General features: G+C 35.9%; 1 protein-coding gene across 1 annotated transcript in view; it reads right to left on the reverse strand.

Annotated features, from left to right (window-relative positions):
- The window catches only part of PPIP5K2 (diphosphoinositol pentakisphosphate kinase 2), a 41,532-nt gene that overhangs the window by 7,732 nt on the left and 6,636 nt on the right, over positions 1-27,164 (reverse strand). Inside the window, exons 7-27 of the mRNA XM_009328715.1 lie at positions 25,872-26,033; positions 24,612-24,733; positions 22,946-23,047; positions 22,300-22,386; positions 21,261-21,336; positions 21,068-21,177; positions 19,953-20,038; positions 19,173-19,298; positions 18,959-19,080; positions 15,463-15,645; positions 13,348-13,489; positions 12,033-12,256; positions 10,304-10,431; positions 9,996-10,110; positions 8,566-8,673; positions 8,364-8,480; positions 7,439-7,612; positions 4,919-5,092; positions 3,625-3,694; positions 1,440-1,559; positions 485-547 (exon numbers count right to left, since the gene is read on the reverse strand). Of these exons, the coding sequence (XP_009326990.1) occupies positions 485-547; positions 1,440-1,559; positions 3,625-3,694; positions 4,919-5,092; positions 7,439-7,612; positions 8,364-8,480; positions 8,566-8,673; positions 9,996-10,110; positions 10,304-10,431; positions 12,033-12,256; positions 13,348-13,489; positions 15,463-15,645; positions 18,959-19,080; positions 19,173-19,298; positions 19,953-20,038; positions 21,068-21,177; positions 21,261-21,336; positions 22,300-22,386; positions 22,946-23,047; positions 24,612-24,733; positions 25,872-26,033 (2,611 nt within the window). The remainder of the gene's footprint in view (positions 1-484; positions 548-1,439; positions 1,560-3,624; positions 3,695-4,918; positions 5,093-7,438; positions 7,613-8,363; positions 8,481-8,565; positions 8,674-9,995; positions 10,111-10,303; positions 10,432-12,032; positions 12,257-13,347; positions 13,490-15,462; positions 15,646-18,958; positions 19,081-19,172; positions 19,299-19,952; positions 20,039-21,067; positions 21,178-21,260; positions 21,337-22,299; positions 22,387-22,945; positions 23,048-24,611; positions 24,734-25,871; positions 26,034-27,164) is intronic.

A 27,164-nucleotide genomic window follows, 5' to 3' on the forward strand; every position in this document is an offset into this window, starting at 1 on the left:
TAATTTAGCATCACTTCAAGAAGATAGTCATAAACTCCAGTTGTCAATTCAGTGATTTATTTTAGAATCAGGAGGCTCAGGGAAACAGCTCAGCAGGAGAAAGACAAAGAAGCAGCAGCAGCTATCAAGAAGTGTATGCCCAATAAAGATCAGATTTAATTCTGTTTTTATCTTGTACCATACAGTCTGATCACGCAAGAAATTGGAAAGAATAATTTATTACAGAGATCATGATTAACAGTAGCACTTCAATTTTTTCAAGGATTTTTCTAAGGAATTTTGATGTTGTATTTATACTAATGAATGGTAAAGAAGGGATTTAGGATATCTAATGATTACAAATATATTTGGAGTAGTGCTTGAAGTTAGGAACGACAGACGGCTGGATGATACTGTACACCCCGTATTTGAAATAAAAATAAAAGGGATGAAGCAAGGAACCTTTTGTTTTTGTTTTTGTTTTTAAAATAAAAGCAAAACGTACCATTGGTTGGGTGTCGAGCAAATGAGATAGAAAACCTTTTAACAGCAGAACCGCGTGTGGTGTCTGAGAAAGAGAAAAACAGGTACCTGAAATTTGTAACAGCTACCAAAAGAGGGACATTTTAAAAAAGGAAAGGAAGAAGAAAGAAAAAAAGAAAAGATAAGAAGGTATTAGAACTGAGTGGCATGCAGAAGGGATCAAGGAAAACGGCTAAAATCTAAATAGAGGTTAAAAGAAGAAAATTTGGATTGTTGGTAACTACAAGATGTGTAATGAAGTGTATGAAAACAAGCAGAATGAGCTGGTGATTCTGGCATACAAGGTTATATCAGGTTAGAGTCGAACACTGAGTAGTGAATTGGGGGGAAAACAGCATGAATACTGTTTCACCTCAGAGTTATAAAGGTGTGCTTTGGAATCTTTACATTCTGAAATCTAGTGAGAGAGTTTCTTCTCTACCCCAGATTATCCAAAACTGAAAATCTGCTGCTCCTTTGTAATCCAAACCCCAACAAAAAAAGGTCAGGAATCCTAAAATTTTCACCATCAGTATTTAAGTTGTTAGTTTACATTTCTTTCATTCCTTGTATATGCTCCAAGTAATTTATTTCATTTCAAGATCAATAAGTAATGATAAACCCCAAAGTTTAAAATGAGAAAAGAATTTCAAAACTAAAATTTTAGTTTACTTTTAAAATGCACTTGCTGAAATCTCCTGGCACGTATTACAAGTCTGTGAGCTAGTGTTCAATTCAAGACAGAAACAAGAATTAACTATGCTATTAAGTTAAACATAAGCAAGCTACGGGCAATAAAGAAGCAATAGAAACTCATACAATTAATACTAAGGCAAAGGATTCTAGGATTCCATTAAAATCAGTAACCTAGGATTTATCTTTAGAAGTTTAATGTGGCACATGGATTTGTGCGTGCATGTGCGAGAGTGTGCACATACCATCTATGAAGCCAGAAGAAGTCAGCTTTTTACGATGAGTACGAGCATAATCCTGTAGGTTAGGTGCACTTGAAGAACCCCCGAGCACTGAGGTGCTAAACAGGCCCGCACAGTGAGACCCTGATGGGAGTTAGAGAAAATACATACAACAACCAGGTGTTTGTCCATTCACATTGGGATGCATGCAGCATGCAAGCATATGGCTCTTACCACACAAAAGGCAGCTTTTGGCAGTGCCTTGGACAGGTTCACAATATGCTTGTAATGTCAGAGTGGTACTTGTAGGCTGAAACTATGATAATTTATTGTGCTTCTACTCATGACACAGCACCCTCTGCTATATGTGCAAAGAGAGGACTGGCTTTAACAAAGTGAGTTCTTGTCCTGTTTTCACTTTTGGTAAAGAAAAGTTACCAGTTAGCATCAATGTAAACATAACCAAAACAACAAAACAAAACCAAGATGATGATGATGATGATGTGAAAGTTGTGTGTTTTAAAACCTGCAGTTCTGAAACAAATATAAACTGGAAAAATACTGCTCATTGCTTTCATCCAAATCAACCTTTGAGATGACAGGCTGCAATGAAGTACATGCATTTCCACGGACTTAATATGGAAATATTTCCCTTCTAACCCCAACAAAATGTTAACCAAATTGGCAATACTCTCTCTATTCGTATTTCAGCTACCATCACTGACAATGTTACAAACTGAAAATTCCTAAAAGCTCCACCAAGTTTAACTTGACTTCCTTTCCTGAGAAAACTTTTGTACATCTCCATGCAACTGAGAGTACTTTTGTTACAACTCATACATTCCTGCCACTAGGATGGAAGTTTTAACAAATCACTGAAAGCCACAGACAGAAATATAAAAATAACTTTTATAATCATCAACCATAAATGAAATTTACATACAACAATGAACAAAATGGAAAAAAAAGTTGCAATTTTTTTCCTTTAGTTTTTGCTACTAGTTGAAAGGAGAAGTGGTTTTTCACTCAGAACTTATCTTTTACATTTTAGATAAGTAGCAGCAGATTTTTTTTTAAAACCATCTATCTATCCAGTGATACTTCCTTTCATTACTTTTAATGACCCGGTGAGGGGAAACATTACTAGCACATGTGACCAATCACAGCCAAAATAAACTGGTGCCTGGTCTATGGCAAAAGCCTTTCACACCAAATGTTATACTTTAATCTACGCGCAGAAATACATCAACTTCCACAAGCCATATTGTGTCACACACTGGCAAAAGAAAAGTTGTTTAACTAGCAAGCACACAATAAAAAACATGACTTCGATAAACAAGAGCACCTGATGTATGCATTTTACTAAGGGAAAAATATAATAGGGAGAAAAGTATCACAGAAAGATTAGACATACAAAGAATACACATCTTTACAAAGAAAGGCAAAACTACTTCTAAGTTTATGCATATAGCTTACGCATTTTCTACACCTCATTTTTCCCATGAAAAGACACACTTACAGAAAAAAATGCAATATTGATTTACAGGAGTGCAAGATTTCATATTTTTGCATATCAGTCATATGTATGCCTGTTTCAAAGAAGCAACAGAAAAGCACCACTTGAATTATAAGAATTTGAAACAACTCATTGAATTATAGCATGATTCATTCTAATGCTGAAAGGAAGAAATTGATTTTAGGAGAGGGAATGTGTGCAAAACCCCTGATACTATCAAGAAACTTCAGGTTTGTTCGTTCCCCATCCCCCTCCCCTTGGTAAAACACCTTCAATTCCATCAATTGCCCAGTAGGAAACATTAATTTTCAAGAAAACTGTTTTAACAGTTTCCAGTGCAGGCCATTTCAATCCAAAAGGTTCTTGCAAAACCCAAAAACTCACTCATAAACTATATTATCTTAAAAATCTAATTTATGTTACAATAATCCTATGTACCTGTTGCGAGCAGTAGAGAGTCAGTAGTGTGAACAGTCTCAAACAATTTGCTCTTTTCACTTACGATTTATTTTAAAACTTTTGCTGCAGAAAAACTGTCAAGTTCATAGGCAGACACTCAGCATATATTATTGATAACATGTATTATTGGGTCCTGTTAACATAAAAGCTATTCAAAGAATGTAGAACTGTACAGAACAATGGGCAGATGAAAAGCTGCTAACGTCAAACAAAGTTTCAATTGTAGGCACATACCTAGACCACTCTGCTTTTGTTCCAGAATAGTTCTCGGTGTTCGTAAGTTACTATTGCTTTCTGATAGGACCTGGATATAAAAAACAGAAAAATAAGGGAAAGTAGAACAGCAGCATGAAACATCCATTTAACTTGATACAGCAGCCTGTTTCAGACAGACAAGTGTTAATAAGCTGTATGATAAGTGTTAGTAAAAATATGTAAAGGAAACATGAAAGATCATGCAATATCCCCTTCTGAAGGGAGTCCATTTCACATATGAGTTCCTTGCAATGAAGTGGTGCAAAGCAAGCATTCAGAATGGGAAAGGACACAGACCAACACAGATATGAGAACAGATATTTGAGACATTTTATTTCATTTTACCAAATGCACTCTCCTAAACTGCGCCTGTATTGAAAAAAGGAGGGGAGGGAAGGAAAGACAGACAAGCTATTGAGGACACCATACAATTACTGATCCATGCACGGGCTCAATCAGTGTGATCTTCAGATGCTCACAGCCTTTACTGATATAAAGTTTTCCTATGTAAATAGTTTTAGAATTTTCCACAATAAAAAGAAATTATGAAAATTTTCAAAGAAAAAGGATATGGTTAACAGAACACCATCCATTGTCATACATGTAAACAATATCTTGACATACTAAACAATCTTTAGATCTTCACTGGTGCTTCAAAAAAATTTACTGTTTGTTTTTTTCCTGCCTTTCCCCCCCAATATTTAGAAAAATCTTCAAAATATTGTACAAGTCAATGGATGATGTACTGTGTTGGGAGTTTCAGATACCTCCGGATACAGAAGGCGAGAATTATTAGTGCTAGAGTTTGTTCCCTGCAATAGTTAATACCAGGCCACTGAAAATATGATATATGCAAAACAAGTTTTGAATAGCAATATGAAGTACCAAATAAATTATTTTAAATGGTATTGGTTGCAATTATTAAAAAAAAGTTTTTCAATTTACCTACCACCAAATTAAGCAATGCTGTTTTTAAAGTCTTAAAGGACAACTAAACCAAAGCAGAAATCTGTTTCATTAGAAAGTAGACTAAGTCTTTTTTACTGTGGTAACATTTGCAATTCCTATAAAGAAACCAAATTTTTACGAAAACATGTAACACATTCAGTGGAAAAACATGCACTTTTTCCCCCAGACATTCTCGGGAAGTAATTTTAAGAAGTGGAAGAATTTGCTTCAAACATAATCCATAACAAGGGATTAGATGTCCTTAAAGACAGTTGGTTGTTGCTTGGAATGCATAATAATGTTTAATGAAGTAAAGTTTAAAAACCTGTTGCCATGAGCCAAAAATACTGGATGTGAAAGCCAATGATTTAGGGGAGACAGGGGAAGAAGTGATTTGTTCCCCTGATCTGCGTCTTCGACGCCCAGTACCCACACCACTGGTGTAATGCAGCCAGGTACCAATACACTCTGGGCTAGACACACTCAGGGGGCTCTCTTCCTGGAAGTGAGAAAGGGGGCAAAAAACAGCAAAGCATGCAAAGTTAGATTCAACAGAGCCAAATGAACAGAAAAGAAAAAAACCCACTCTGCTTGCACCCTTTTATTTACTGCTTTTAAAACTATTAAACAGCGGATAGGGAAGAGTAATATTAAAATATTAGGAAGTCATCAGTTCCACTTATATCTTTTAATCCAATTGTATCTTTTAATACAACACTTTAATTAAATTTCTGGTAGACTAATTATTAGGTATGAAAGAAAAGTAATTGTTATCAATAATTGATTCAAAATTTTAAGAATTTCCCACGTTGGAAACAGAACATCTGTTATCCTTGACATACTGTTTAATAGTTTTCCCCCTCTACATTAAACTTTCCTATTTATTACTTAATAGTTTTCATTTCTAGTCTATAACCTTATCTAAAAGAGTCTCATTTTTAGAATCGCCTTTGAGACTTTACAGCTGACTCACTGGTAGTAGCACCAACCAGACTGGTAGTAGTTCTCCAACCTTAAAAAAGCCCTACAAATTATCTAATGCTGGACACCTATTAAGACTTCAAGGGAGGACAGTGTCAGGCCAAGAGTCCCCCATGCCCTATGTCATTATGTATCATGAGCAATCAACATTTTCAGCAATACAGAATTTGATTTCCCATGCCGATGAGCCCTACTTTCTTGTTTTACTGTTAGAACTCTGTTTTTTTTTATTTTCATGACTCAATCACAGTTGCAATCCTTCTGTAAATATTGCTGATTATACCCCAGATTAAAACTTCCATATAATCTCACACCTGACAGTGTCCTTTCAAATTAATGGACATCGGTGAAGAGAGACTTGCCTTATAAGGAAAAAAAAAAAGGTTCAAGGCAGTTGCAGTTTAAGTTGCAATTTTTTAAAGACTTGAAAATACCATTTAGTTTAAATATTCCAAATACTGGTTTTGCAGATTTCAGTAGGCCAGATGAAACGTCCAATTTTACTTTTTCGAAAAAAGTTTCATAGTGTATGTTTTCTTTAAATCAGCTGTTTTCTTCCAGCAAATAAACAAGCACTGAATGCTGAAACACATTCCATCTGAGCATATATTATCTGCACAGTCAAAATTTAGCAATTTATGTTATTGATACCTTTTGAAAGTAAATTCTACATAATTTATGAAAATGAAAATAGTTAAGAGTTTGAAGTAATAGACTATTAAGTTGTGTGTATGTGAACTCATAACTAGGAGGGGAGTTTGCATGATCATAGTGAAAACAGCTTTTAAAAATCCAAAATATTGATGTTGTGAGCATTTGTTTATGATAAAACTTGGAAATAGAAAATGTAAGACATTCACATTTATTATCTCTGTTAATTTATGGGAGTAATGTGAAGTTATACAGATATCCTTATAGAAGGGAACCATGCATCTTTTTCTCTCCACACTACCAATAACCAAGTTACTTGCAAATCTGTAATACTTTCATTGCATACAAACAGTCCATTCCCAACACAAACATGAAAGGAAAAGCTTTTGGTGTGAATCTTCATTTCTGATGGTTTTAAGCAACTGAAAATGAGGCAATAAGAAGCTGTTAGTCTGCTTCTAGCATTAATATCACTGAAGTGCCACTATGCACCATCTGAAGCTTTGCAACTCAACTGTACAAATGGTATCAGTGGTACTGCCGTGCATCCCCCCACCTCTGTGACATTAAAGCCATATCTGTGAAGCACACCTGGATGTCATGGCCTTCAAGACAGGAGAATAGACTGTTCAAGATGTTATCTAAAGAATTCATGAAACACAAACCCCACCCACTTAAAAAAAAGCTTCCAGTTTATTCTCTTACCTTCAGATGCTTGACAAGTGGAGTCACTTTCACCCCACGTGAAAGCAAACACAGCAGAAGACATGCCTCTCACCTCCTGTACCTCCCCTACCACCCTCAATCCCTCTGTTCCCTCTCAGCATGATCACCCTGAAGGTTTGCTTAATTCCCAATAGCAGCTGTCTTGTAAGGATGAATACAAAAGAAATGTATGTTAGTTTGAAGATGTAGGTTTAGACTGAAAAAGTCTTCATTTTCAAATATTAGCTTTTCTAAAATGGCTTAAAAAGAAAAAAGGAAATAAGTCTTATGGAAAAATATTAATTAATTAATTAATTACAAAAAAAAATCCTTCAGACAAATTACTGCCATGGAGAATTTCCCATAGAACAAGAGCAACCCTTTTGTGAGACATAACATCATGCTGGTTCTGCGTAATCAAAAGCAGAATTACATTTGTTTTTGTTTTGTTAAAAGTAAGCAAAAGTTAATTTCTGTGAAAGACTTTATCTGGAACATAAACACTTACTTCAACAGAACCAATCTTCCTGGATCTCGGAAGGGGTGACTTTCTGTGTATGTGAATTGGGTCTGATACCATTGGCTTGAACATCACTACTGACCGATCTGTTTCATCTCTTTTAGAAGCATATGCCTCCTCATCACTATCATTTCTATGAGAGGTTTTCTTCGAGCCTTCATTCTACAAACAATACATAATCCATTTTCAATTTAGCTGCACACCTTGCAACAAGTAGACAGAAGTGGCTGTCAAATAAATCTTCTGTATAAAGTAAGCCAACAATACAAGAGGTAAATCACATATTATTGAACAAATTGCTCTAGACTTTAATAATCTATGTGTATTTGGTCCTAACCAGCCACTGCATATGATAGTGTGGTCCTAATTAACCACACTGTTCAGCCAACATATCTTACTCAAATTTTCTGTTGACATAGTAATAAAATCCTGGCCTCCCAAGTCAATAGAAGAATTCCAGCCAAGCTTTGCTTTCATTCATTTCTCAAAAAGCAGGTGGTCAACTCCACAGACCTGCCCATACATCAATATACAAAAATATCAATCCTTCCTCAACAATCTGTATTTACAAACATGCCAAACCACCTTACCTTCTTAAATATTTCTTTCAGTTGTCAGAATATCATTGATGTGACATGGATGTGGATATCACTTTTCTTACAACGACTATTTCATATTTCTAGCAAAAAATTCTGGCAAAGCCATAGAAGGTCCAAATTATCTGTGTCCATTACCTCACTATCCATTCAAAATGGAATAATACATTGGGACTGCCTATATTTTACTAGATGTTTTTCTACCAAAATAAAGATCACATTTGTATTTTTTACCTAACAATTTCCTAGTGTTTATTTTAGGTATATCCACATCCAGAAAAACTAAATTTTGCTTTAAAGAAAAGCATAATTATTACCTCTCTAGAGGCAGGTCTGTATCCATATCCAGCTGGTAAATTTTTATCTTCCTCACAGCCTTTGGCTCCTGGACTAAAGTGCAGTTCTACGTGAAAACGTTCTTCTGAAGAAAGTTCCTGAAGAAAAATTATTAAATAGGTTTACACTTTAATACATAGCTTAGCACTACTGTTTCTGAAGATATTTATCCATTTTAAATACCTTGTTTGGATCCTCATAAAGCATGATAACAATCTGTGTCATGTAATTGAGCTCATTGACAACATTTAAATAATCCATAGCTCGTTTCCATTGTTCATCTTTTGATTCCTTATGAAGGGGGGAAAAAAAAAATCAACAAATAAAAACCAGCTATTTTCTTTAAAAAGACTGATGATTTCCCTTTTTCCCCATTTACATGGATTTTACATTCACAGCAGAAGTACGAAGCTTTTCACAGCTAAGGAAAAAACAGAGATACAACCAGAAAAAAAAAAAAGTCACTTAAAATTACTCATCGAATGAAAAGTGGGGATCAGAACTCTTCGTATTTTATTTCAGTGTATCTTTCATGTTCTTTTGCCAATGAGGACATATGTCTTGTAGACAAGAGTTTTAAACTTTCCTGATGGGAGTTGTTAATTTTGCAATAAACTCATTTCAAGTAGTATATTCTGGAAAATGCTTCTAAATATCACTCTACCAGTCAAACAGACAGAGTAAATGAAGACTTCCAGTATACAGAGGAAAAACAACCATCACATCCCAAACTATTTAAAATGAATATTCACTTTTTTCATGCTCTAGAAAAAATACATTTAGTAATCCACCTTAAAGGAAAATTAAAAGTTTATCAGCCTAAAACTAGAAGTGTATCTGCTGTAGCATGTCACAGAGGTCTAGGATTAAAAATGCTTTTGCCATCAGTGAGTTTAGTCATCCATTACCAGAAGCAAGTATGTCAATACAACCATTTCAAAAGTTAACATTTTAATCAAGCTCTGTCTTAGAAGCAGCCACGTAGGCTTTGTGGTACTGCATTTATCCTCTCCAAGAGCTTTCTGAATTCATTTCTGAATCTGGAGACCTTGTCTTTTTTAGTGCTTTGTTTCAATGTTAATGGGATGGAGAATAATGCACCACCATCAAGGTATTCTATGACAGTATAGGAAAGTAAGACAATCCACTGAACAGGAGAACTTTTCACTACATGAGCATTCTTGAAGTCAGGTAGGGAGGTCTTGACAATATGCCAATGGTCAAAAATAATAAGCGAGTCCAAAATTCAAGAGAACCCTGAATGGTAACTTGAAGGAAAAAGAGTTGGAAGACTTGTAGGTGACAACATAAGACAAGAAAATGGATTATCTGCCCTTTTCAAACCTCTTTGAGACCGCAACATATACAGCCGAACACAACAATGGAACTCAGCATTACTTTAAAGGGCATGCTTATTTCCACCAGTGTGCACACCAGCAATTTGAAATATGTCTCCGCAAATATAATAGGAAATAAAATGTTTGAAAAAGTGTGATAAATTTCAAAGCCACTTAAGAAAATTAAGCTTTCAATTGATACAATTTTAGTAAGATTGAGTCCTTTTGGTTCCTCTCAAAATACCAGAGCTTTAACAGAGAAAGTGTTCAACTTACATCACATAAGGCACCATAACGAAGGGTAGATAACAGGGAGTGGACATGACTCTCGCTGGTGAAATACAGCCGTGTACGAACATGGCGTTCAGGGGACATAACACCCCTGGAGTAACTTGAAAGAAAAAAAATCTTATTAGACCATAATGAGATGTGTCCCTATTTTAGAAATAGCTGTCAACAAAGAAATAAATCATACTTTTTAAATTACTATGAGCTAGTAAGACATTCCAATATGAAAGCTATGGATTATCTGCATTAAGTCTTACGGAAATCAATGTAATCATGTAAAAAAGTAAAAGACTTACAGAGGGTGAAGCTTATTTACGGTATCATCATCTTGAGTTCTCTGAAGGTCAGAACGGATTTTTCTAACTAGAGGAGTGCAGTAACCTTTGGCAATCTCTAGTTTCTCAGCCTTAGAAATACCATATTCCTGTGTAAGAAGAAACTGACTTTTAAAATTCAGTTAAAGATGAAAATGCCTTCTAATTCAAAGCTTATATATTAAAGCCAATTAGTCATCTGCTAGTTTGCTCTGGCTGCGAACTCTTTTGTTTGACATTTTTATTACATTTGATTACTACGTTCCTTCAAGTAACAAGGAGTTCGCCTTTTTGCTGTTTGATTTGACACAGAGAAACAGTTTTTCATTCACTAGTTAAACCACAAAAGTGGATTTACCTTCTGGTATGATGAAGCTCTCTTTCTTAAGCAAAACATCTAGGGAATTATTCCTCTTCCTCTTCCCCTCCCCCCCCCGCTTTGGATTTAGACACCTATGATGCATTTCATCTCACCTGATTTCAGGTAACTTTTTTTTTTTTAAAAACAGTCTATGAAGAGACATACGCACATTACGTTTTTAATATGTCTATCTTAGTTTGGGGTAAACCACTCCAAAGAAGATCTTCTATTCACCTCAAATAATACTGAAAATGCTAGTTAAAGACAACTGGAGAATATTATATCTGTTACAGTATCTACAGTATTTAAAAATATCCTCTTCCAGAAGCTTCATGCTCTGTGCTGCAAATGATATGAAAGTGCTTTCATCGTTTTGATGGATCTTCCGGTTACCCAAAAAAACAACATAAGCACTTTTCCTTTGCATTGTGTAGGCTTATCAAGTTTTCCTTGTTTTTCTTCCTTCAGTATGTGTCCTCATTTTTAACTACTCTTCTCTAATACTCTATTCAAAATTTAATCTTAACAGGCCCACATAACAAAACATATACTTAGTATCACTGCTCTCTTTGTCCTCCTAGCTGTCAGGTAATTTGAGAGATGGGCAGAGGAAGAAGGTCCCTCACTGTCTGCATACAACATGGATAATACCTCTCTTACAACAGTGCTCTGTAACTGCAGGGACACTTGGGGAAAGCTTTAGTCTGTTCTGTCCTGTTATCACAAACCAATTTCATGTCCTGCAGCCTACATCATTTTAGAGCTAACCTGAGTTTAACAGCCTATAGTATATGGAAGTTTAACTTGTCTGCTCCTGGCCTGAAATTCCGTGAAACTTAATGTGTACATTTTTATCAGGGAGTGTTAGCATTTCAAAGCAGCAGAAAGGTCTTTTAAAATTTAAATTGCTTAAGACAAGTGAAATTACATAGATTAGGATTAACAGTGTCATTTGCAAAGAGCCTGAAAATGAAATTTCTAAAAGCAGGAAGAATGAAATTAAATGCAATTTCAGAATACACAGTTGTTCACAGGGGCTCCACTTAAATCTATGAAGAATGGCTGAGATGAACCACTTTATTTTAATACACTGCATTAAAGGAAGCAGACACGTTCACAGCTTAAATTGCTAGAAAAATTAACTTTGAACACAGCTTAATGAATTATGAATCAAATTTTTCTTACAAAAAATAATCAGCTTGCTACCAGAAAATAAGAGGTAACGTTAAAGGCTTCTATTACTGCAAAATACAGGAACCTTCAATAGAAAAGACGGATTAGATATTTTCACAAAATTTGAAAAAGCATTTATTCTACAATTTATTCTATTTAATAACTGAAAATGCTTACCTGAGGGATCACAATGTCAGCTAAAGCCTTTGAAAGCCTGTATAATTCCATTGTGTTTTCTAATTTTAAGGAGCCATTGTGCTGCACGTCATATTTTATACAGTCATAAATATCAGGAATTTTGCTAATATCATATCTTCCATTTTTTGTTTTAAAGTCTTTTTCCAGCTTGGCCCACCTGCGCAGCATCAGTTCTAATGTTTCACTGTGGTACAGCTGAATATCTGGGTAGACACATATCTCTCATAAGTAATCAAGACCATCCAAGTAACAAAAGGGAAATTTTAATTACATGGTAGTAACAGTTGAATACAGAGGGATAAAAGGGATCAAATAAGTTAACTGCATTACTTCTAAGGAGAGGGAACAGATGTGCATATGGTTAATTTTACTGCTGGAAGCATCGCAGATACATTGCTACATCAAGACAGTAGAAAGCTTCGCTGCAGAAATGCACCACTGGCCCTTTAAGCAAAGCTACAGCACCAAGAATAAAGTGTCCTACAGCACAGATCATATATATAAAAAAGAGAAGCAAAAAAAGCTGCAAGAAAATTCTGGGAGGGAAGAAGAGCAGCAGGACATCTCTGGTTTAGAACAGACCACACATCCCATTTGTCTCTCTCTCTTGCACGTGTCAACAGCAAGAACCAGGAGACTGGCAGAAAGGATGGATTATACCCATCCCAGGACAGGAGATTAGACCAAATAGACAAAAAACACTGATACTATGTAGAGGTGACACTTGTACTGCTCAACCTCAGAATAGAAACTGTTTGCATACTATACACTGCAGAGAACACTGACAGCAAACACTCCAGTATTTAGCTAGTACCAAAAAACCACTGTGGTCACTTCCACCTCCAGTTTTCCTGTGTCATTGGTTCACCACCATTAATATAGAGCATCATTTTATGCAATACTACTACACATCATACAGCAAGCAACAGATCTTCAGCAAAGATACTTAAATATAAAAGTGTACCTATGTGACTTAGCTTTAGTATCATCTGCTTTTCCTATTACTCTTGTCAACTGCTGAGTTTCAAATAATTAAAACAAGAATTTCTGCAAACATTTGAGGACTAGCCTGAATTCTGAACACCACAGAGAGCCCTTACCTGCAATACGACCACGTGTTCCTCCTGCTTTTTACTCTAAAATTACGCATATGGAATCAGACTGTGAAAATCCCTAACCCATTGTTGATTAAAGTTCTGCTAAAAGTGAGTTCAATGAAGAAAAGTTATGGTACAGTTCTCTCTCAGATTGTAAACAAGAGAAACTAAATACAACTACAAAAATGTTGAAGTACCTGCAGACTTTGGATCTTCCATTCTTTGCCTGATCTGAGTAGTCAAGCTCTGGATCAAGGAATAGACCTTGTCACATGTCTTTACAGGATTTTTAATAACCTGCATTGATTTTATCAATGAGATGCTTCCAGATGGAGTAAGCTGCAATTTGAGATAAACACAAAATTATCTAAACAAACTGACTAGATTTGAAAGAACTGGGGAGATAAGATGGAACATATGAAAGATTCCAAGTATTGGAGAAAAAGCATTCAAGCAGGTTGCTATTAATTTTTGAAACCATTTCTCAATTATCTACTCCTTTTGAGGCATTAAGAAAAGGAAATATATCGAAAGGTAGTAAGATTTACTAGAGATTCAAAGGTGACAAGAAATTCATAGGGCAACTAACTCTATACAGTAAACATGAGCAGTTTCAGGAGTTCCTAAAACTCTTTTTTTGTTCCAGACAGGAAAATTGGAAAGACATTTAAAACATTGGACGTACTTAGCAACTTTCCATAACTTCCTTTCAAGTAACTATTGTATTCAAAAGCTTACAAAAAATTCTGTAAGAAATGTTATTGTTAGGCTATGTGCCTAACAAAATACTTTTTGTTCTATAAAGTACTCTCCTTAGCAAAACTGAAAGGAAGAACCAGATTTGCAATAGTAACTGATACCTGAAAAAAAGTTTCTCTCTTCCTGTTTTAGGTTTCTGTTTCTATAGGACTGAAGCACACAAACACAAACATGAAGAAACCCTTTAAATGCACATATATGAAGAACATACAAGATGTCCTTCAGAGATGACTTAATTACAGAAATTGTAGAAGCTACAAATTATCACCATCACGTTGAGTGTCACTAAAACAATAGAGTCAATATCCATGTAAGTGAGGCTGAGCCTCATTTTTTCAGAAAAGTCTGCATAATCCAAAGTAGGCAAACAATGATATTAAGCAGTAATTTATATACATAACACACACACATATTTGCACTTTTCCCAATTTCCTCAAATGCATAAAATAATTTGGACATGGAAAACTTCTGCCCTCTACCTAACAGTAAGCAGTTCCTACCTCCTTATTATGACCAAGAAAAAACCCCATATTGTTTTCCCAAATCACAAGTTAGTTTAAAAAAACACCCCAAACCAAAGAAGTTATTATCACTTTATAATCACAAAGGTTAGTTACTTTCAGTGACTGTCTTAGAAGAGTATGCTTTATTTGTTCCAGCCACCTTTCAAATCCCATTATATCTAAATAGCAAAAAGAAGGGGGAATATATATAAATCCTTGAGACCCTGTACCCTCTCACTTTTTATGAGTACTGCTGAATCCACTGCTGGCAGTGGTTTGGGTGATACTTTTAATCTATATGTTTAAATGAATCCACATAGACTATACATGCAGGGTAGTAAAATTATTTTTTGATAATTGGTCTCAATACCTTTTAGAAAACAGCAGTTTAAGCTTAAACCTCATTTGAGGACTTGTATTTGGTTGTTATACCAGGCAGAGTAAGGGCAATTGGAAGAGAAAGAAGTTTCTTAACAATAACAAACATTATTTACATTTAAACCCAGGAACAATCGTGTGTCTTGTACTAAGTCAGCATAAACTATATTAATATGCACTAATTTAGCATGTTAATGAGACATTTCCTTTCACTGATTAGAAAGTATTCTACTGGTTTTCAGCTTCTTAGTATTCTTAGAGTTAAAAAAATGAAAGGTCTTGTAGCAGATTAAATATTGAAACAACTGCAGTAGGCAGGCAATACATTTTGTAATACCACAGTATCAAAGTAAAGATTACATAAAATGTAAACAATATAGTTTCATTTCTTGAATATTTGAAATTTTTTTAATGGAACAGTTAAAAAGATTTATGAATGAGGTCGTTATCTACTCCTATTTCAAAGTTTGTAGCTATTCTGATTACCCAAATGGCAGGGCAGCTCAAAATATCTAATACTGCAATTGGTACAGCTTCCTTTGTAGTTCAAACTACTTGCAAGGACACAAGTAATTTTTCAAAATAGATACATAAAATCACAGCTCATTACTTTTACACAAGAATTTGTGTGGCTATTTATTTCATTTCATAGGAAACTAATCATATGCTAACCTTATCGTAGTCGTCAGCAGTAAATTCTCTGTCTCTCTGGAGAATTTCATGGAGTCTTGCTTTAACACGATGCTGACAGCTGCTTAAAGAATCACTGTCGCTGTCCAACAGACCATTCATATTAGCGCTTTTTACCATCTGGACAAGAATAGGAGTCAGCTCACCTTCTAAGGCCAGTAGTCCCTGAAGCAAATAATACAATTAATCAGGCAAACAGATAAAGATGAGACTATAACAGTACCTTAAAAAAACCCCACCCAAAACACTAATTTAAATTCAAGATTGTATCACTTGTCTATGGGTTAGATAAACAGGGACTTGGCAGACAATGCAGGTGTTTGCATAGAAATGGCCCCCAAAACACTGCCTTGGTGTGCAGGATTGCTACAGTTGGTGCAACAGTGATGGTGACATGTCATAGAGCATGCTCTCCAGCACCAGCTGAAGTGACCCTAGCGTCTCAGTGTGCCAACATTACTCCTGGGAGGCCACAGATGTTCACGTCTTGGGTTGCAAGGAGTGCATGGTGCCTTCTTCCTGAGGCTGGGAACAGTAGCAGCCTGACTTGTGGGAGACATGCTCTGCTCAAGGAATTAAGTCACCCAGATGACAAATGGGAGATAAACAGGGTCTTTGCAGAGACCCTAGAGAGGCAAAAGCCCAAAACCTGTGTGGCACAGGACAATCAAAGGCTACAGTTGAACAAGCTGTGAATGGAGACTTCCAAAATGGAGAATGCTGGAAACTTTTGTGACTTTTCTGGCAACAGAAGGACTCTGGGATAAGGAAGGAAATGGGGTGGTGTCTCCTCAAGCGTGCTGACCAAGGAGAAAGAGGACAGATGGCTGAAATAGTTCTTCACCAACACATGCAGCATGGAAACAAATAGGAGAAATAATAAGTCTGAACACTTGCAGAGCTTTAAGTTTATTCAGATTAGAGAGATGTGGTGGAATAGTTCACATGAATGGAGTTTTGCTATAGCTAGATACAGGGCCTTTTGGAAGCCAGGAAGGCAAGGAGGCAGAGTTGGGCTCTATATAAAGGAGTAGCTTGAACACCAGGACCTTCGCTTTCAAACTAGTGACAAGCAAGTTGAGATCTTATTTGTAAGTATCAGAGGACAAGTAAGCACAGGGCAACATCATAGTAGGCCTCTGCTACAGACCACCCTATTTAAAAGGGGAAAAAGATGAAGCCTTCTTAACACAACTGGAGAAAGCCTCCTGATTGCAGGCCCTGTTTTCCATGGGGGCCCTTAGCCCTGGGTACCTCATGCATGGGCAATGTTGCAGGGGACAAGCAATCCAGGTTTCTGGAAGACACCCAGGACAATTCTTTGACACCGGTTACTGATGAACTATTGAACAGAGGAATTCCCCTGGACCTGTTACTCAAGAGTGTCAGGAATGTGGAGGTCAACGGTATTCTTGGTAAGTGAAACCTGATATTATGACAGATCCTTGGAGAAGAGAACAAAACAAATAATTGTATTAGAGACCTGGACTTCAAACGAGCAGACTTTAGCTTGTTCACAGAATCCTATGGAGGAATGTCCTGAAGGACAAAGGTGCCCAGGACAGATGGATGTCTCCAAAGACAACCTCCTCAAAGCACAAGAGCAGTCCACTCTGACATATGGAAAGTCATGCAGAAGGCCAGCATGGATGAAAAAGGAACACACAGAAGGTGAAAGCAGGGATGGGCTACTTGGGAAGAACAGAGACATGACCTGAAAACGAGGGGTGGAATTAAAAACCTGGAAAGGCTGTGGAATCTCCATTCCTGGAGATACTCAGAACTTGACTGGATATGATTCTGAGCAACCTCATCCAAACTGGCTCTGTGCTGTGTGGAGTTGGACTAGATGACCTACAGAGGCCCCTTGAAACATAAACTTAACACACTGTATTATTACTGAAACTCATTCACCCAAGAGTAACACTTGCGCTGTCTGTGTCCTCTCACACAATTAAAAGATCTGTATCACTGAAATGAGGAAATAAGTGAATAAACTATTAACAAGCAGTAGCATTATGCATGCAAAGGGTTACTTGGAAGGAGAAAAGAGGAATTTGCCTAGCATGAAGAGGGGTAAAAGAATACTTTGGCAAGCATTATAGACATAGAAATTTCTGAATTCTGTGTTTTATATTAACAGTTCCTATAAATTCACTTTTGTACTGAAATAAAAGAAGCTCATGCTTTTTAAACATCACCACAAAATTTTTATAATTTCACATCAAAAAATACATGTAAAAAAACATTTCTATAAAGTGCCAAGATGTAGTACTACTACTATGTCTTACTTATTAGGCATCCATTTTTACAGGTCCAAAGTAAAAATTCTCCTGTAACAACTTACAAGAAACTACTTCTATTAATTCCAAAAAAAGCATGAATGTATAGTCTGTAAAATTTCCCATTAAAATATATGCAAAGTAGTTTATTAATTCCACATTTCTAATAGCTTCAAACCCTCTAATTTCCTCTATAAAGTTACAAATCAATAAATGAAAGATGGTTTCAATGAAAAGTGTTGCCTTTTGAATTCCAAATCTTCTGGTCCAAATCACTGAAGTGACTGAAAATTAAAATTTTTGCTCATGTAAAATGAATACATTATCTCAAATCAGTTCTAATGACTGCTTTAACCAATACACATGCATAATCTGTCACAGAAATCTGACAAAATTTGAGGAAAGTAAGCCCTAAACAAATAAGCAAGGTGCAAACTAAAAATGTTGCAAATCACACATCCTGGGCTGCATCAAAAGAAGCGTGGCCAGCAGGTGGAGGGAGGTGATTCTGCCCCTCTACTCTGCTCTGATGAGACCCCACCTGGAGTCCTGTGTCCAGCTCTGGAGTTCTCAGCATAAGAAAGACACAGACCTGTTGGAGCGGGTCCAGAGGAGGGCCGCCACGAAAATTATCAGAGGGATGGAGCACATCCCCTATGAGGACAGGCTGAGAGAGTTGGGGTTGTTTAGCCTAGAGAAGAGAAGGCTCGGGGGAGACCTTATTGCGGCCTTCCAGTACTTGAAGGGGGCCTACAGGAAAGATGGGGAGGGACCCTTTATCAGGGAGTGTAGTGACAGGATGAGAGGGAATGGCTTTAAACTGAAAGGGGGGTAGATTTAGATTAGTTATTAAGGAAGAAATTCTTTACTGTGAGGGTGGTGAGACACTGGCACAGGTTGCCCAGAGAAGTTGTGGATGCCCCATCCCTGGAAGCATTCAAGGCCAGGTTGGATGGGGCTTTGAGCAATTAAAACCTGTCTGCATCTGCTCAAAGAACTTCAAATGCTTGGCACATTAATTGGATACTTTTTCACATTGAACTAAATATGCTTTGAAAATACATTTCTTTTAAAACACAGCCTCATTATACACCGTGGACTCTAATAAACCATAAATCTCCCCCAGTCTTCAAAAGAAAAAACAAACTTGAGAACATCAGCATTTTTAGAATTGAAAATACAATTTCACATTGTACCTTTGCAAAAGCTGCTGCAGTCATCTGAACTCGTCCCTCATCAGAAGCGTAGATTTTGAGATCATGTCGGTAAGTGCTATGTAATCTAAGTAAACCACATCCAGGAAATCCAGCATAATCTCCTACCAAACAAACATTTTGCTCAGACTCTCATTTTGCACTTGATTATCTTCAAAAGGGATTTATGCCATTCAAGACTTTTTTTTTTTTTTACCTTGTCCACCTGGATACATACATCTGAAAGCCCTTCCAAGCTCCTCTGCTTGAACCCTGCCTGCAGGGGTCAATTCTCCTCCCCATTTTAGAACCAGAAGCAGGGATGGCTCATTTCTTCTATTATCTAGTTGCATACAGAAAGAGGAGTTTAGTAGTGAAGTATATTATAATTTTTTTTTTTTTTGCATGTGAACAAAAAGATTTGGACTATGCAGGGCTTCAGTAAAGGATGTCTTCAACATTATGAATCTTTAATAGCATTCTAACATCAAGAAAATATGGAACTGTAGAACTAAATGGGCACTTAAACAGAGAAACCTGAAGTAGTTAAACTACAGAGAAAACATAAGTGAAAAAAATTTAGCATGCAATCTGAAGCAAAAAGTAAATTGAGACAGAAAATGTAAAACAAATTGGATGCTAAATACTCTACAGTTATTTCAGTCAATAACCATGGGTCAAGGACCAGAAAAGCTGTAAATGTTGAGTGAGATTTTCCGATCCCGGCCCCAAAAAACCATTTTTTGGTGAATCACTGAAGGTTCTTTTCACCCTACTTTTCTGTTACAAAAAAGCAGTGTTACAATACAAATTTACTACATAGTTTTAGGTGTATAATTCAGCAGATTAAGAGACTCTGAATATCTGCCAACAACACAAACATTCATTCAAAACAACATATTCCTTCTTCTTAACATCAAGACATGTTATACCACAAGTCCGTGACTATTCAAACACACATGATATTAAGTGATTAGGTGCAAAAGTAATACAATACCTTCCTCTTCACTGGAAGTCTTTGGGCAACCATGAGGAAGATATGTTAACTGAACTTTGCGATTTATGCCTGAAAAATGCCCATACCTGAAGTAGGAACAGGGGAAAGTAAGAGGGGAAGAGGGAGAGAAGCATTTTAAATATTTTCCTCCAAACCTGATATGCTCCTGTAACAGGATATAATAAATCTATGCTGGTCATTGATTTGTGCATTTGACCACCATTTATTGAAGCAGTGCTTAGAACAAACCTAACTTAACAAGCATAAAATGACTACAGAAAAATCAGCCGTTCTATAATGAAACATTTAAAAATACTATCTACTAATTTTTTCCACAACACTAAACATAAAACTGAAGGGGAAAAAAAGAAAAAAAAGCATTTGCAGATTGCACGACTAATTCATCTATTCAGATCCACAATTACAGTGGCTATTAGTATCCAGAATCTGATCTGGCAGTGTAGATGGCCACTATTTTGTTAGCCAATTAAGTTCTCAAGCAGAACTCAGTATTTCAAACAAATGTCATAAATTTCAATAGTAACTGTCTTTGCCCTGATTTTTTTAAACTTGAAGTTATCTACTACCATTTAGAGTCCTGAGACCCCAGATCTTTAACAAACCTTGAAGCCTTAGGTTTTTCTTTTTTTTTTTAATTATTAAATATTTCAGGCTTAATATACAAAGCCTTATTTATCTGTAATCCTCCAAGTTTGCTGCGAGTAAACAGTACACATGGTGAAAGTTCTTACTGGCTCCATCAGACTTCATTATGTCACACACTGCAAGAAGCAGACCCTGCGCTCAAATACTTTAAGTTTAAAAACATGCAAGAAGATAAAATTTTTGATCAAAGAAAGTAACTTTTTCATGTAGAAAGTATACTGAGACACTAAATAAAGCAGTAAGTTCAATTAAAAAGGAGAAAAAGCAGAGTAATGGCCCAGTTCTCCTTCATAATGTCAAACACATCCTTTCTCTTGATAACCCTTATGCTTGAATTAATATATCATTACATATTTGATAACCATTGCAATCCAAGCAGTTACTGGTCAAACAGGTCAAAGTAGCAGATACAACTTTGTTACTATGGAGCCTGAAATTTAGACACTTACATTTCTAACACAGTCTTCAGCTGTTCAAGTTTTGCTTTACTTTCTTCAATTTCAGAATCATTGTTTTGCCCAAGTTCTACAAGGAGTTGCCTTGCTATATCAAGCACTTCCTGAAGAAAAGAAACGTAGGATTTACTTAAATAAATAATTCTACTTACAAAATACCACAGCAAGAAAATAAAGACAAACTTGCCTGCAACTGTTTTGGTTTTTTCAGTTTTAGTTTTCCAGATTTATATCCATCACATTTTTCGAAGAGATCAAAAAACCTTTAAAAGAAAGAATATTGATTAAAAAACACAGTTAATAAGTTAAAATATTACTTGAACAAGTGGCTCTTAAACTTAAAGCTGTCTGAAATTAGCACCTTTACACCATTTAAGAAGCATGTTAAGCTTTTCACTACACAGGTCAAACCAACCTTTATTCAAATCAAATTTCCTAAGAAAGTCTTCAACATATCAGAGAAATCAGAGCACTAAAAATGTTCTCTTACTGACCGGCTAAGTGTCAAAAAAAAAAAAAAAAAAAAAAAGGAAGCTATTCTATATTTCAAATGACATAGTATTCGAATATACAGCTATATCAATTCTTAATCGTCAAGAATGATCCTGAGCAGAAGTAGGGACCAAAAATACCAAACGAGCAGTCCTACACATTTACAGCATATATCTCTGAATGCAAGAATCTAGTCCTGAAACAAATAATTACTTTTTACCGAAATTGCACTTAATTCCAGGCCAATTACGTAAGGCACTTTATGAATGCTAACATAAAGAAGGTATCTACCAGAAATTCAGTCTCATCAAACTTTGCCAAAAGTAAAAGACAAAAAGGTGGTGCAGTAAGATGACAGCTCACTCAAGAACAGTTATGACAAAAAGAGAGGCAGAAGTCAGAGTCAAATGGTGAACCAGAAATATTCTCTGCTGCATTATTTTGAATAAAGACATCTATAGAGTCAAATGCGTCTTCATTAAGAACAAGCAGGACTGTTCACAAGCACAGCATGTGATGAAGGAAGTCTGCACAAGTAATTTGACAGTCCTGTTAGAAAGAGAGGTGCATGCTTGTTAATTAGCTGCAACATCAGTTAGATTTAAAAGAAAACAAAACAAAACAAAAAACAACTTGTATGATGCAATTCCTGCTCAATTCATTGCTTGCACATCCCCAAGAAGTGAGCTCTGCTCTAAAACACCCAAACTCATTTTTACCAAGATACTACTTACTTCTGATGTTTTACTTCCATTTTCATTTTTTGTTTTGGTGTTCGGTCCCCATGGCGTATTACAGCTATAACACATCTAAGCTCCATCCTGAAATTTCAAGAGAGTTGTATTTCACAATTCTATATATGAGGGTCTTTTATTTAATATTAAAACCACCATGAATCAAGACAATTGACAAAGTCCTAGTTATCTGACATAACTACGGAAGTGATGGAAGGATATGCAAGAATATAAGGTTAACTGAAAATGATGTAAGATATAAAATATAAATATTGATTTTAAGACTTCAGTAACTACAGAGTATCTATTTTAAGTAGTTTTTAAAACAACGATTTTGAGGTTTATTAAATGACAAAGCATGTTTATTAGAAGCGCATATTAAGTTGGTGCTGGAACAATGATTAGCAGTGAAGGAAGCTATGCATAAAAGACGCTACACTTGAAAATCTGCTGTTCTATACTCAGCTTGACTAAGGATCAGAAACTCTGATTGCTGGCATAGCAATTGTGATTCCTTCCTTGTTTTCATCACACAAAACAAGCGTTCATAGGCCAAAGTGGGCACACCTTGTGAAGAGAAAAAAATATTCACACAAAAGTCACATTAGGAGTTTGCACAATTCAGGTGTAGCTACTGTTTTCTTACATTGTTCCAGAGGTGGTTGGCACAATAGGGATGTCTTCAGCTTCCAAAGGAATCGACCATGGTATCTGAAACTGGGGAGCAAGTTCTCTCATTATGATATTTCTAAAAAGGGGTTAAAAAGAAAAAAAACCACTAAGTTTAAAGCACAGCTTACACAACACATACAAACTCCAAACCAAATAGACAACATATACATGCATTTTTATCATCATGGTTTTAGAGTACTAGTGGTCATGAGTCTCTAGATGCATATTTTTCTTTTAATTGTATAATAAAAACCTACTTAAACAACAATTTAAAGCTACTACAACTGCTACAGAGACAACATTAGCCTAATGGCCCTGGATTTCTAAGAAACCTCAGTTTTTGAACTCCAGTTCCTAAAAGAGTTCCTGGGATATGATTTAGTCTTGTTCATTTAAATATTCAGATACCTGACTCCATTGCCTAACTGAAAGTCCCCGATAATCAGCAAGCCGTCCTCATCAAAGAGTAACTGGTACCTTTAGTGGTAATTTCTCAAAAGTTTCTGTGATAGAACTGGAAAAACAGGTAAAGTCTCTGGTCATAACTACAAAACGATAACACTGCCTCCACCTACAGAAGGTTGTTAAATCTTGCTAACGTTCTGTTTCCCAAGTATTTAATCAAATATACTGAACTTCAGATTAATATCTGCATAAGAAGCAGTAACACTGATGGAAAAAATTGTGCATCTTAAAAGTAGCATAAGCCAAAATTTAATTTCTGAAAAGCTCGAGAAAAATCTGCTGTTACTTAACACTGCAATGTATTACCTTAAGGAATAAAGCATAAAGAAAAAATGATGAGATAACTTTTTTCCAGAGAATTGAACAGCTACAACAATTTGAATAAAGAGATATCAAAATGGGTCTGAGAATTGTAACTCTAACTCAAAAAGTGGCCTAAAACAACAGGACTATAGTTGTTACCTATGATTTCAGCTTAGCTATTCCTCCATTTAATAAGACCCTAGAGCATTTGGTAATGCAGAAAGTCATGCTGTATCTCATCAGTGCAATCTTACTGTAAAGCCAGTTGAACTGACCAAAAGGGGATCAGCCTACTCTGAGGGCAACATTTCACTGGCATAGAGTTCACTACCCAATTCTGTTTGATCCCTTGTTATACCTTTTTTTGCTCCCAGTAGCAGAGAGAAGATGGCATGACGGAAGACACCTTGATACTACACCACTTTGGATTTACCAGTATGAAATCCACAAATATAAAAGTATTCAGCAGCTTCAGATCAAGGACAATGTACATTAATTTGGGCACATATTAAACAGCAGCAAGCATAACTGTCCAGTGGTGCTTCTCTACTTGAAAAAAATTTCAACTACCTTTAATAACTTAATCCGGCTTTCAAAATACTTATTCAGTTAGCTTTAAGTGTTCACAAAACACTCAGACTCAGATGTTTTGGATGATTTTAGGAATAAGGAATTTACTTAGGATTTTTTAATTGATTTAGGACACTTTGTAATATTTTATTTATTTTATTATTTAATTTAATGACTTATTTTATGTGTGATTTCATTTTAAATATTTCATTTAGGAATAAGGAGTAAGTAGTACATAAACTATAGTCACATACAACAGAGTGAAGAGGCAAAACTCCTGAAATAAATCAGTAAACTCTTACCCCAATATCTTAGCACAGTCATCGTAGTATTTCATGGAGTTTTTCACAAAACTGAAGCCATTCACATCACAGACATAGGACTGTCCATTGGCACGCAGCAAATCAAAACCACAAACTGTTTGCTGTTTTTAAGAATAAAAGTTCAAGTCATTGATCACCTTCCTTAGGATTGCTTGTTCTAAATAAACTTTGTATTTTAACATGGTATTCATCTGAAGACATTTCAAAAATATGACAGATTTTATACTTAGTACCTTTTGCCAGTTCCATGTTAGGTTCGCTGATGTCATGCAAACATCTTCCTATTTTTAACTTTATATCCCTGACTTGATTTTACCTTTCCTACCTATCCCTAGTAGTATCAGTATTGAAGGTCAAGGTCACATGTGCACAAACTTAACCTTCAAGATTTACAGCATAAGCAATGATGGGCCTACAAATTCCCCTTTCTGACAGTGGCTTCCCCCTATGCATAGTTTTTAAGGGTGGCAGGCAAGAAATGACAAAATACAGATACAAAAATTTTTGTCCAAATTTAAATTTGACAAGATAGTTTTGACATTGACATAATATTGACATTATTAGTACAGGATACAAGATGCTATTTCAACAGATTACTTTTTTAGATCTCAAAGCCCACTTTGCTAGGTGATAGAGGTTCACACCCTACAGGCTCCAGAATGCCATCATAGTTACACAGAGGTAATAAGACAGACTGAAAGACAGTCTTGTAATAAGACAGGTGAAAGGAGGGTAAGAGAGTGAATGAAGTTTTGAACAAAGGAATCTTAAAACTATAAAAAAATGGAAACTATCAAGCACTTCAAATAAAGAAAACCTAGTCATGTCAGTACCAAATTAACATTTAATCGGGCCCAGTGTAAACATCAGGTAACAAAAGTTACAAAAACTTGACTACTGAAATTGTGTTTTGCTAACTTAGAAACCATTAACAAAATGTGTGAACATATTACACATAGAACAGATACGCTGTGGACTAGCAAAGCACGATAGCCACGTGTGAATCCAGGAAACTTATGCAACATAAGCAACCCATCCAGAACTTTTCAATGCATTAAAGGAAAAATTCTTCTAGATTAAAAAAAGATGTGGATGTGGAAGTTCAACTTTTCACCTTCCTAGGAGTTCTGCAGCAATTATCACTGCTGGCCCTGTGCACTAAAACCCTGCAGAAGTTTCACGTAATAAACAATTGATTAACACTAAATGTTTGATCAGATAGGAAAGTAATCAGCTTACTTTAAAGGCAAGGCATACTTTCCAAGCAATTAACTTCTCTCTTGCATTCAAGATGACTGGATATCTCACTTCTTTTCCTTCACTATCTCGTTCTACCTTGCCATCCAGAGCTGGAGACTTCCGGGCTTCAGCATGAGCATAATCCGGACCTACTGTGTACACCTTTATTGAAAAATAGGAACTCTTGATTCAGTGTAATCAAATTACATTACATATATGCATACATCTTGCTAAATTTATCTCAAAGGTGACTTCAGAAGACACTAGCTGCTTTCATCATAAATAAGGTCACTCTGAAGTACCTTCCTCAATGGCATTCTCTGCCTTCACAGAACACCCACCATTTACTGACAACCTAGGATAAAGCAAGAGGAGAAAACAGCTGGAGTGCAGGTAAAGAAAAATAGTAATTATAAAACTTGATGAATAAAAATTAATTTCTTAATTATGGGGTACAGAGGTAAAGAATAATGTTTTCCTCTCCAAAACATCTGCAGAACTTGGAGAGTAGATTAATTTGAGAATTATTTTGGTTTACTTGATTATGAAACTCTGGCTGCAGGACTAAGTTAAAAAATATTTTCATATTTTAGGCAGGACTAAACAAAGCAAAGGTCTGCCCAGTTTTAGCATGACAAGGCAGGTGCTTGAGACAATGATTGTGCTATCTACTCTGCTGCAGTTCTGATGCTCATTGAAAGGATTGGGGCATATGCTAGAAAAGACTTGTCAGCAGCTCTCAAAAATGGGCTACTCTCACTTTAATTAAAAATGAAACTCTTAAGCTTTGATTAAAAAAAGTACTCCATTAAACCAGATGATTGCAAATACTGCCAATTTAGTCAATTCAGGCAAGAGGGCGAGTTGGGTGAAGCTGCCTAATATAAAGCTGACAGTCTTGTTACTTGAAGAAAATCCATTATTTATTTGGGGTGTTAAAAAGTCCACAGCCACTGCTTGATGACTACGGTACAACACGTAGTCAAAATAGTCCCCACCCCTCAAGTCATCTCTTCAGGTTGCAAGAAACTTTTCTTTTTGGAAACAGTTTGTAAAGCTCTTACACAGATGTCTATAAACTCAGATTAACCTATTGCAAAGTGTTGCACAGTATAACCATCTGAAGAGTATAGCTCATGAAAACATAGCAACTTAAAGAACGGGGAATTTGTCTGAGAACATAAAACGAGGATTCCCCTCATGTATCACCAAGTGGAAGAAGTTGACTGCAATTGATAAAAGGGCTCTTTGGCCTAAGATTGGATTAGATCTCACACTCGCTAAACCTCCACT

This window comes from Pygoscelis adeliae, unplaced genomic scaffold (genome assembly GCF_000699105.1).
Source record: "Pygoscelis adeliae isolate BGI_AS28 unplaced genomic scaffold, ASM69910v1 Scaffold16, whole genome shotgun sequence".
Taxonomy (NCBI): domain Eukaryota; kingdom Metazoa; phylum Chordata; class Aves; order Sphenisciformes; family Spheniscidae; genus Pygoscelis; species Pygoscelis adeliae.